General features: G+C 39.1%; 2 protein-coding genes across 4 annotated transcripts in view; one reads left to right on the top strand and one right to left on the bottom strand.

The window, feature by feature from the left end:
• Nucleotides 1–12,642, bottom strand: part of med1 (mediator complex subunit 1) — a 700,564-nt gene that overhangs the window by 379,827 nt on the left and 308,095 nt on the right. The gene's annotated exons all lie outside the window — the stretch shown is intronic.
• The window catches only part of neurod2 (neuronal differentiation 2), a 4,688-nt gene continuing 563 nt past the window's right edge, over nt 8,518–12,642 (top strand). The window contains exons 1-2 of one of the 3 annotated variants that reach the window (XM_068224486.2): nt 8,518–8,621; nt 11,774–12,642. The exon at nt 11,774–12,642 is cut by the window's right edge and continues 563 nt beyond it. In XM_068224486.2, the coding sequence (XP_068080587.1) occupies nt 11,784–12,642 (859 nt within the window). In that variant the 5' untranslated portion in view covers nt 8,518–8,621; nt 11,774–11,783. 3 annotated transcript variants of the gene reach the window in all.

Raw genomic sequence — 12,642 nt, 5'->3', positions numbered from 1 at the left:
AGCGCTAGGCCACCCTCCGCGAGCTTGGTAAAAACCCGCGGAGACAGAGAGAGCCCGAAGGGGAGGACTTTGTATTGCCACGCTCGTCCTTTGAAGGCGAACAGGAGAAAAAGGGCGATGGCGTGGAAGAAAGGAGACGTGAAAACATGTGCCCTTCAGGTCTATGGCTGCAAACCAATCCTTTGGACGGACGCTCTGAATAAAGCGTTTCTGCGTGAGCAATCTGAAAGGCATTTTGTATAAATGACAGTTCAGTCTGCGCAGATTTAGGATTGGCCTTAACCCCCCCTCTTTTTGGGCACGATGAAATACGTGCTGTAAAACCCGGACATTATCTCGGCTGGAGGGACCTGCTCGATTGCATCCTTCGCCAGGAGGACAGCAATCTCCTCTCTCAAGACAGGGGCGTTCTCAGGGATCACCGCCGTGAAAAGGACACCCGTGAACTTGGGAGGGCGAAAAGCGAACTGAACATAGCTGAGTCTGACCATCCGTATGAGCCACCGCAACGTGCTGAGCGGCGCTAACCAAGCCAGCAGAGTGCACGCTAATGGCACTATCGGAGCGATTGCTGACATGCCAGCGGAGGGGCAGCTCGGGATGGGAGTGCTCATCCCGGGAAGCAGAGCGTCCCGAGGAAGAGCTGAAAATAAGAAAGTTTCTCTTACCTTCCTCCCTGGATTCTGCGGTGAGGCCGGAGTGAGAGAAAGAAGTCCGTTCTGTTGCACTCTGAGCGCCTGAGGCGAGGGGTCCCGGCGCTGCAAGCTGGAAGGCGGAGCGTCCCAGACTGGCAGTGCTCGGGTTTGCACATCCAGAGAGAGGAAACTGCTCTTTTGGAAATTTGGTTGCCGCTGGCCCGGAGGCCGGCAGCGATGAGTTTAGAGTCATTGAGGATTGATGTAATAATCCTGAATTATAATCCTGAAGCCCCCCACCGAGGAAAGAGCAGGTTTTCTGTTCTCCAAATAGCCGTCATGGGAACGCTTCGCGGCCCGTTTACCAGACTTAACAGCGCCCTGGGGCGGTGGCGTTGCGGTCCTGCGGGAGGCTCGCCGTTGCCGCTTGGCCGGTGGAGCAGGCAGCAGAAGCGGAGTGGATGTTGAAGCCGCGGGTGACCGCCTTCGGTGAAGAGCTGCCGCAGCGGAAGGGGCAGCGGGAGGAGCAGTTTTCTGAGCCCGCTGATCGATGACTTCACCCATCGCCTTGGACTGCTCTTTCATCGCTCCCCAACGGTGTCGCCGAACAGGCCAGCCTGGGATATGGGAGCGTTAAGAAAGCAAGCTTTGTCAACGTCACTTATATCAGCCAAGCTCAGCCAAAGGTGCCGTTTCTGGATCACTAATGTGGCCATCGTCTTCCCCAGGGCACGAGCAGCCGATTTGGTGGTCATGAGAGCATAATCGGTTGTTGTTCAGAGCTCATGCAGCAAGCCCGGGGGATAACCTCCCTCCTGCATCTCGGACAGATTTTCGGCTTGATAGCGTTGATAGGTGGCCATAACGTGCAGACCGGAGGAGGTCTAACCTGCAGCAGTGTAGGCTCTGGCCATGAGAGACTCAGATAACCTGCACGTCTTGGAAAGGAGTTTGCGTGATCCCAAGTCTTCTATTTTTGCTTGCATTTGTGTCGCCTCACCATTTAGCTTTGAGCACAGCTGCTCCAGGGCATCTATTCGCTTTCGGGTTCATTTGCCGTTTGTTCTATTTTTTCTGCTCGCTTGATGACTTTGTCCACTGCATTCTTTAGTGTGGAAAGAGAACTTGAAATATCATCAAATTTCTTGTTAACAAAAGCGCTAAGAGTATTGATAGCAAGCATAATTGTCATGATCGTCCTTGCTAACTGATGAATCGGTGCAACCGTTAGCATCTGCTCCTTTAGCGCCTTCGCTTGCTTTCATTACTTTTGTATTTTCCTCATCAGCTCCTTTCTCTCCCTTTTTGTTTGGCTTTGTCATTGTTTAGTGTACTGAAGTGCGATATTATTTTCACAAATAATTCAATCTAAGTGAGAAAACTCGGTTTGGTCAGATGGAGCTAAAGATAGTGTCCCCTCTATTAGATTTTCACTGACAGCCCAAATTTAAAAATGATTTAGCACAGACCAAAAATCATCGGCAGTAGACAGAAATATGTAGTTGTCAGTGTTGGAAGTAATGTGCTACAAAAGTAATGTTTTAAAGTAAAGTATTACATTTTCCTGTGACGCAGTAGTGTAAGGCATTACTAATACATTTTCAGTCATATTTTCCTCGTAATTATTTTACAAAATGTACATGTTCAGTAATGCATGCTTTACAACAAACTTTATGTCTGGAAGACATTAACAAATAAAAAATACCGCTGTTCTACTTCCTGTTTGTGATTAGTGAAAATACACGTGTGTTGTCATTAATCTCCCTCTGGCTATTGGGACTTTTTACTTTGAATGCGGAAATATTTCAGCCTCTGAATTTGAGGTCCCAGGCTATTGGCTCAGCCTGGTTTGCAGTAAGGTTAAGCCCTAACGGCCAGCGTAAAAGCGGCAAATAGATAAAGATGGCAGAAGACAGTACATTCGTGAAATGGACGTACGTGATTATGGCACTATTTCACTGACAAATGTCTTAAGCGCAGTATTACAAGTGGAGAGTGCATTCATGAAATACTAGTGAGTGAACGTGCCAGTTTCCTTTACTCTTGGACAAAACTCCTCATGTGCACTCAAAAAACTGGCTGCTCTCGTGCAAATCATCTGCTCTCGCTCTGTCCGATGATGCAGACTCAAAATTTGTGCCTTTGTGTTTCCTCCTCTTTTCATGCTTTTGCACTCCAGAGATTTTCCTGTTAAATTGTTGTCCCAGGAATGTTGATATGGTTTATGTATTGCTACACTTTTTACCTACAGGTTAAGGTAAATTCTATAATAATTACTAGTGTTTTTAATGGTTAGGTATACTGCCTATGTTTTAGGCTACAATATTTACAACTTGTTAATGAATGCTTCAGCATACTGTAGTATTAAGAATAGTGAACTGATAAAATTAAATACAAAGAGTAAAGTGTGGTGAATGGTAGAATAATATACCCTATAAAAAAAATAAAAAAAAAAAGCACTGGGTAATTTGTTTATATAACACTTGTGTTACCATAGCACCTATAGTATTACCACAACAGATTAATTGAAGTACTTTACTATAGTACTGTTCAAAACACTGTACATGTCAATATGTGTGTTCATGGGCCCTGTGGAACAGCTTTTCCATAAAATGAAGAGGGTGACAGCAAAAATGTCCTCCAAAATCTCTTCAACAATGTGGAAGACAACAGAGACTAGTTTACTTTATTTTAGTTGCCATGATAAAATGGGATTGATAGTGGGATTTATTTGAAGAGCGAATAGTACAGTAGGCTATAATACCTTATCCAGTGTTTGCCTATTTTCTATTAGTTAAATTTCTGCTTGTGTTAGTTATATTTTTGTTTAAATGTTTTATTTGATTAGTGTAGTTCACCTTTTGGATATTTAATATATGTTTTTTAAAATAAATTGTTTACATTCAATGTCTATTCTATTTGTCTTTAAGTGTTTGAAACTGGAAATATCTCATCATATAACATACAGCCAAAATATTATGGTTTATTTATTATTAGATAAAAAATTTAATAAGTAAGTCTATTTTAGTATTTTGGTTATTGTTAATTTGTGGACCAATATAAATCATATCAAAAAGCACAAAAGGAAGAGGGAACACAAGACACAAATTGTGAGTCTGCATATAATTTCACTGACCGAGCAGTGTACTGAGAGCGTGCAAGAAAATTTGTGCGTGAGCAGTGCATGAGAGAGCGTGATAAAATTTGCACGGAAGTAGCGTATATTTGAGAGTTCACAAGTAGTTTTGCCCACAAACAGAGGAAATCAGTGCACAAGCATTATATTGAGAAAGCTGTTCATCATTTACAGTTTACATATAGTCCTGTTTTGTCTAATATGAATATAGCCAAGCTATTCACAGATATTGCCAGATAATCACTTTACCTCTATAATACTTTCAACAGATCATTTGTGATTCTGACTGTCATCCTTTCTTGCATTGTCTTGAGCCTTCACGTTGCCAATTTTATAATATATTGTTAGTAGCCTGGGTAGGTCACAGTCATTCTGCTACATCATATCGCTTTCTACTGGATGTAAAATGCTATGCAGTACATTTTGTCATTTTAGAATGTAAAGTTCTAATTCTGTAGTTATTTTGGTAAAAGTAACAAAAAATTAATATAACATTAATGTAACATATTACAATTCTGAGACAATAATATTGTAAGGTAATGGATTACTTTTAAATAACAGTAACAAGTAATCTATAATGTATTTCAGTTTAGAAGTAACTTGCACAACACTGGTAGTTGTTGAATAGCCATCTAAATGAAGACTAGTCTAATCTTGGGCTTAGGTTAGACGTCTATAAAATTTTCACTGACAGCCCAAATTTAGCTGTCATTTTTGTTTTAGCCTAGACATCTAGGCTATGTTTAGATGGCTTATAAATGCTTGCTGGTTTTAATTTATCTTTACTTAATCACTTTATTTGGAGGGGCACATTATCATTAAAGGTTCAGGACAACCTGGAGAACTTTTTTTTTATATATTAACAGATGTGTGTGTGTTGAGCATCAGTTAAGACAATGTTAGCACCTGTCAGCTTTAATTGTGGGGAAAACTGGATAATTTTGAGCTTTTGTCAGCTAATTTCAGCTTCCGGGTTTAAAATGATTTTTGGGACGGGATCAAAATCGGTGACGTAGCGCAGTACTGCAAGTGCAATGATGACGCGTCGGTTTCTCGTTATTATTCATAGCGGAGTTTTCTTATCCTATGAGAAGAGCCGGCTGCTTAATTATTCATGAGACCTGCCAGACCTGCCAGAGTCAAGCTCGAGCTTTGAGACACGGACCCAAGCACACAGTTTTTAGCCGTTCATGAAGGCTCATATGCGTTTGTTTCCATGATCCACGGGGTTTGTTGCATGCTTTCCCCCGCGATCTTGTCAGGGCCGATCATACAGCAAAGCTGTGTGTGTGCTGCTAGCATTTTTGTCGGGAGAGCAGCACGAGAATTAGAGAATAGTGGAGGCTGTCTTTTATCAGGAGTTCGTTCACATTCAGACACATCACTGTGCTGCTGTGTTTGCCAAAATCCTCCAGATTACCAGCAGGGCTAATGGTTAAAATAGACAGGTCAGGAGACCTGCTGCACTGAGTCTGCTGGATATGGGGATTGAGGGAGAAGTCCTCATTTATATTGTTTACATGAACACACATCTTTATAATGATATAAATTGTGGTTATGTGTATATGAAATTACGAATAACAAATGTAGCAGGGCACTAAATCACTGTTTATTTCTTTGCATTTTAACTTTGTAAACTATAAACTCATGCGTCTCCTCACGGTTTGTCTCATTTTCTGAGCTAACTGGCTACAACAGTTGTTCTCTCCCCTAATGGCCACGCCCACTCCTGCCCGATGCTCGCGGAGTTCCACGCCCATTAATCATGCATCTTTTGAAAAAATTCTCAAGTAAACTTTATTTTTAACTTTATTTATATAAAAATGGGGCTTGAGATTGGTGCTTTCTCAGTTACTTGCCTAGGCTTGAGATCTAAACAGAATTTTTTTTAAGAAGGTGGTCAATGCTTGGAGTACAAATGGAAATTAAGCAACATGCACATAAAGGATTCAATTTTAGCGTTTTAGTCTAAATCACATGGCGCAAAAGCATTAGTAAGTGGATAAACTGAATGGAAAAACTGAATGCTTCACTAGCGTGAAAACAGTTAAACAGACAATCTGCAGTAAGAATAAAGAATGAGCCTCCTCCATTCAGCCTCTTTTCTTTCTCTTTACTCCTTTATTTTGGTGGAGCAAGGAAACGGTGTTGTACGGTCTCCACTGAAGACATCCATAAGCCAATATATTTAATTTCCTTTGTTAAGCACAAAAATTTGTTTCAAAACTATTTCTAAGTTCAGTTCTAATTTCCAGCAAACTAATAAATGAACAAGAATAACGAAGTGTTGTTAAAAAACAGTAAAAAAAAAACACACGTCCTGTTCTTATACCCCATATGGTGATGCAGACGTCTCCAAAACCCCACAGGTGGACAAATCTAAACTTGTTCTAATTTAAACAAACAAATATATATATATATATATATATATATATATATATATATATATATATATATATATATATATATATATATATATATATATATATATATATATATATAATACTGCCAATAATAATAATAGCATTATACAGATTCAGATAAATAAACAGAAAAAACAGGTAAAGAAGGCATGGAAACAGTGTTGTTTATATTTATGTAGAAAATAATAATTTTTGTAACATTTTAATCCTTTAATTGTTTTCATCTGTAAAGATATTTGTGTATTGCTGTACATCCTGTGTGTATTAAGCAATGTGTACACTTGGGGTTGGAAGATTAACCCATATGTATCGATACGCAGTCATGAGCGTGCACGATGAGCGTGCATCGGTAGAGCAGCAGAGGATGAATGAAATTTTGAAAGCAAATCAAGATGCATCGATTTTTGCGAGATGCATCGGTTTTTCCAAAATACAACTTATATTTTTAATATAGAATGTATTTTTTTATTATTAACAAGTGTTGTCAACCTGTTTTTGGCGCATAATTTAATCAACCTACATAAAGTATGCCTTAGCAACGCACTTGCGCATGTGTACACTTACACTACAACTCAGTTTATCAGGTGTGCGGATGAAGCTAGTGGTGCGCCCTCAGAAAGCGTGAGAAGCAAAACAAACACGTCGGACGCCGAGACAATTTATTCCCCACTGAGTTTTAAATCTAAAGTATGGCAATGTTATGGATTTTATATAAAAGATGGACGACTTGATAAGACAGATGCAATTTGCAAAATGTGCCGCGCATCTGTAAATACACGGACAGTACGACTAATCTGATATCTCACTTTCCGCCACTGTGTTGTTGTGGAAGCATCTTTCCGTGTTCTTGCATCCCCTGCTTCCTGCTCTAATTCACCTGTAGTTACCAACTCCAAAAGTGGTGAGAAAAGCATTGAAAGTTTTTTGCATGCCCCGCTTGCTAACAATTCTGCTCGCTCTACGGCAATAACGGATGCTATTGCATTGTTCATCTGTAAAGATATTCAGCCTTTTAGTGTCACGGAGAACGAAGGTTCTTTAACACCTCCTCCTGTTAATTTTTATTTAATTTTAATTTTTATTTTTTTATTAGCCTGTTGTTTACAGTGACAGTGATGTTTTAAAGCAGCATAACACTGCTAGTTTACCTTAAGTTTTAAATATTCAGTGGCAAAATATTCATTTATTCATTTTCTTGTCGGCTTAGTCCCTTTAATAATCCGGGGTTGCCACAGCGGAATGAACCGCCAACTTATCCAGCAAGTTTTTACGCAGCGGATGCCCTTCCGGCCGCAACCCATTTCTGGGAAACATCCACACACACACTCACTCATACACTACCGACAATTTAGCCTACCTGTACCGCATGTCTTTGGACTGTGGGGGAAACCGGAGCAACCGGAGGAAACCCAAGCGAAGACAGGGAGAACATGCAAACTCCACACAGAAACACCAACTGAGCCGAGGTTCAAACCAGCGACCTTCTTGCTGTGAGGCGACAGCACTACCTACTGCGCCACTACCTTGCCCCGTGGCAAAATATATATTTGTAAAATTTGTTTTCATAGTTGAAAAGTTAAATCACAAAACCGCAAGTCTTTGGACTGTGGGGGAAACCAGAGCACCCGGAGGAAACCCACGCGAACACAGGGAGAACATGCAAACTCCACACAGAAATGCCAACTGGCCCAGCCGAGGCTCGAACCAGCGACCTTCTTGCTGTGAGGCGACAGCACTACCAACTGCTTCACTGCGTCGCCGTTATATAATTATATAATTCTTTGCAGTTGTCATTGTTTATTGTTTTGTCCGTTTCTATAAATTTTTTTATTGCTGCTGTTATTATTGCTTGTATCACTGTAATGACAAAAAAGTCTCTTTAGTCTTTACATTAGTGGATTGGTGTGTTTTTAACAGGCTGGTTTTTCATTGTTGTACATTACAATATAAAATAACAAAACTAACCAATATTCTGTGATTTCTTAAAGATCAATAATATAAAATGAGTCAAATTACTGTAAGCCACAGGCCATAAACCTTTTTTATTGCATGAATTCAATAGTTTATTTTTGCCTGAATGTTAACAAAGTTTTTGTTTAAAAATACACTCATTAATTCTTAAAAACCACAAATGTCTTTGATTTATACTGAAAGCAAGGGTCAATTTTTTTGTCACCACGGATTATAATGCAAGTTAAATCTACATTTTGGTTGTAGTTAAGACTATGAAGAGTGCTTGACTAGCCTATTGTTTTAATAGTATGTCATGAGTTTTTCTTTAAATGACTAGTTTCTTCTGTATTGTACATGAAGGTTCTTCTGTATTGTACATGCTCATGGTGAGGTGGAATGACAGCACTGCTCCAGAGGCACCAGCAGCTGCACTAATGACACTGGATGCAGCACTGAGGACTGTCCACTCTACAGGTAAAGAAAGGGTTTTATTTCTTACCTTTTGTTAATGTTTGAAATCAGGAATGTTTCTGCAGAAGGCTGGTAGGTGTTTTTTTTTTTTTTTTTTTTGATGATCATGTTTTATATTGTTTTATATATACGACTGTCAACAGCTCAAAAAATGTGTTTTGGTGTTTCGTGACCCTTTAAAGAGTACAACTGCAAAAAACATGATTTATGGAAATTACTAAAACTTGAGATTTTAGTAGTTTGCAGACATGTGTTTACATGAAGAAAAATCTATATTTAGTGAACAAAAATAAATATGAATGTTTTGGAGTGGCCATCACAAAGCCCTGATCTCAATCCTTTAGAGAATGTGTGGGCAGAGTTTAAAAAGCTTGCACGAGCAAGACTCTGAAGCAAGACTCTGAATTCTGTCAGAAGGAATGGAACAAAATTCCTGCAAACTATTGTGAGAAGCTTGTGAAAGGATACCCAAAACATTTTACCAAAGTCATACAGTTTAAAACCAAAGCTAAAAAAATAACAAGGAAATGTATGTACAATTTTGACTGTGTACAATTTAATAAAAAAATCACACAAAAAAAACTCATTATTTTGGCATTTAGCAAATCATTAAAGTAATCCTAACAGACCTAAATTAGTAAACGTTTAGTACGATTTACCATCAGACATTTTTTAATAAATAGTTATGTTCCTTTTTTGGGGGTGTATGTAAACTTGGTTTCAACAGTATATAGTACTATTCCAACTCACTATCTGCATTATATGTTTTTTACAGTGATTAAACAGATCATCTTTAAGACAGGACTTTATGTATAAAAATTGTACAAAATGTGTGCTAAAAAGAAAGAGAAAGTCAGTTTAATGGTCAAGGGATTAATCAAATATACCTATTGATTGAAGGTTTGCAAAGAAATTTGAGGGTCCCTTGTAAAAGCATTTTGTATTTTCAATATACAGTATTGTATTTTGATACATTTGTGGCTGCTGTGTTTTGTAGTTTATTTTGATTCATGTAAAAATGTGAGGTATTTTTTTTTTAAATACAATTTGCTGTGTTTTTGCCTATCCCTGACCACAACCACTAACACCACCTCTACAAATTAAAGTAACTAAATCTCCATATATCGTCAGGATGTTATTTTATAGGCTATCAAAATAAATGATGTTATAATTTAACATTTTTAAATGAAATCTTACATTTAGCACTTGTAGGGCTTTGTTTTAATAACTATTACAATAAAAAAAACTGACTATCAACGTCACCTGTCCTCAAACAGGCATAGGCTAGGCCATGCTACCCGACGTTAAGCGTTAAAAAAAAGAATAAAAAACGGAAATAGGATTGCATGTTCAGTCACTGCATAAATCTTTCTGCACACAAGCAAACCAAAATAATAAAGCCTCGCAAACACATACACACACATGTAAATCATTTTAATGTACAAATAAAGCCGTTAGTTTTTAAAAATCTGATTCGCCACATTCCCTCACGCCATGTATAAAGAGATATAGCTGTGTATAGGGTGTAGTTTCTATGCAAAGCGTGTTTCTCTTCAGTGAGGTGCGTGTGCAGCGGCAGCGACAGATGGTGGGCTCCTCTTCCCTCGGGAAGGCAATCTCTACGAATGCGAGCGCGTGTCAATCACCCGCTCTCATGTGATGGCTCCTGCCAGTGACGTGCCCACCATATGGCTTGGCATAAGAGCAGGTATGTAACCCTGCTTGCTAGGGATGCCACACCGTCTCGCTGCAGTCCGGGAAAAGGATAACACGTATCGGATCAAAGACAATCGTCGTTCTCTTTTTCTAAGTCTTCGTAGCGTAGTAGGGAACTGTAGCGTGAAGATGATGTAGACGCACGCACCCTCACCCGTAGAGCACCATAAACTAGGTGAGTTTTCTAACGCGAGAGAATATGATGCAAGATCAATTTATTTTTAAATGTTCTTCTATTTTAGAGTTTTGTCATCTATGATAAATTATCCCAGTTAACTATTGCGTTTTACAGTCTAAGTATTAGAAAATCTATAATGTTAAAGTGAATAATAAAAAAACTGACCCGACTCGCTCAGAAACAGATGTTATGTTAATTTAGTTTACTCTAAATCCTATCATTTTTATTTTACGAGGTATTTTTGACAATTCATTATATGTTTTTTTTCTTAGGCCTATATGTTGTGCAATTTAATGCATGTACACATTTAAAACGTGATCCACTGTAGTAGCCTAACTCATTTTTTACATTTCTATGATTTATATCGACATACTAATAATGCAAGCTTTCTTTTGGTGATCATCAAACAGTAGGCTCCCCTATGTAAACATCAAACAGGTTGTCAGTAAACGTTTGTAATAGCTTTGTATAATCAAATCGGTTATCAATTTTCTGCATATATAGCCTATCAAAAATGTAAAACAAAAAATAAGCACGTAATGTTGTTACGCATGACAAAGACAAGAGACCTGTAATTTATTTTTTTCTGTTTAAGAATAAATTTTGGAGCGACATTGTTGTTCTCATGTTCATACCTTCATGAGAACAACTGTCTAATATAAATTGGTTCTTTTGTATGTATTATGATTCTTTATAGCCTAAACAAGAGTGAAAATCGAAAAGAGTGGACAACATGGTTATTTACGAAAATGGTTGAAAATGGACATTCTGCGTTTTTGGGACCCCGCCCTCTTCGATGGAACCCATAAATTAGCTATTGCAATCATACTTATTACCATATTATATTTTAATATTAGACTGACTTACAGCGACGCCTTTTTTCATTTGCGGTTTAAAGGTTGACTAAAACGGTATTTAGCCTAATTCAGCACTGTTTAGCCTAGCCTACTTGGAATAGAATATTAAATGGTTAACATTCCCCATATAAATAAATAAATAAATAAATAAAACAGGAAAACAGAAATTGGAAGTTGAAGTAAGGCCTCTCTGTCACTGTTTCTCATTAATGTATAGGCTGATATTTTAGAACTTTTCTCTCACATATAGACTCAAACCCAAGAAAACGACTTTTTAAACTTTTTTTACCCAATTAATCCCATGTCATTAAAAATAGTTCGGTTCACAAGACATAGCCTATTTAAATTCGTACTAAATTGCAACATGTTTTAAAACGTTTGTTTAATCGCTGTTTATGTTTCAGTGGAATCGTAATGTTAACAAGATTATTCAAAGAACCTTCACTGCTTCCGGACATGCAGAAGTTCGGGGGCTGGGTGGATGACAGCGGGAGCGAGGACTCCAAAACCAAGGACGAAGAGCAGGAGCGCTGTCGCCTTGGCGACGAGGACTTAGACGAGGGCAGTGTGAAAGGAGGGGGCAGCCGGGCTCAGTCTGAAATTGCAGGGGAGGAAGACTATGACGAGGATGTTGATGAAGATGACTGTGGAGAAGAAGGTGATGGAGACAGACCCAAAAAACGTGGGCCCAAAAAACGCAAAATGACTCCGGCTAGGTTAGAGCGCTCGAAAGTACGGCGCCAAAAAGCAAATGCCAGGGAGCGCACGCGCATGCACGATCTTAATTCAGCCCTAGACAATCTACGCAAGGTCGTACCGTGCTATTCAAAAACTCAGAAACTTTCCAAAATTGAAACGCTAAGATTGGCAAAAAATTACATTTGGGCCCTGTCCGAAATCTTAAGGAACGGGAAAAGACCGGACGTAGTCTCTTATGTTCAGACATTGTGCAAAGGACTATCCCAGCCCACGACCAATCTGGTGGCTGGGTGTCTCCAACTTAACTCAAGGAATTTCCTAACGGAACAGTGTCAGGAGGGAGTGCGCTTTCACACACCCACCCCTTCATTCTCCATTCAATCATATCCATATCAGTGCTCCCGTCTTTCAAGCACAAATTGTCAGTCCGGATCGAGCACTCATAGCCTCCGAAATCACTCCCTCTGTTCGGCCTATGAGGCTCTGTACACCGAAGGGACGTCCCCAGAATACATCAGTGCAGATTTCGAGGGCCACCACAGCCCTCCGGTATGTGTAAATGGTAACTTTGGTG

This window comes from Danio rerio, chromosome 12 (assembly GCF_049306965.1).
Source record: "Danio rerio strain Tuebingen ecotype United States chromosome 12, GRCz12tu, whole genome shotgun sequence".
Lineage (NCBI taxonomy): Eukaryota > Metazoa > Chordata > Actinopteri > Cypriniformes > Danionidae > Danio > Danio rerio.
The sequence above is the reverse complement of the archived record's forward strand: the minus strand, read 5'-3'. Positions and strand labels throughout refer to the sequence as shown.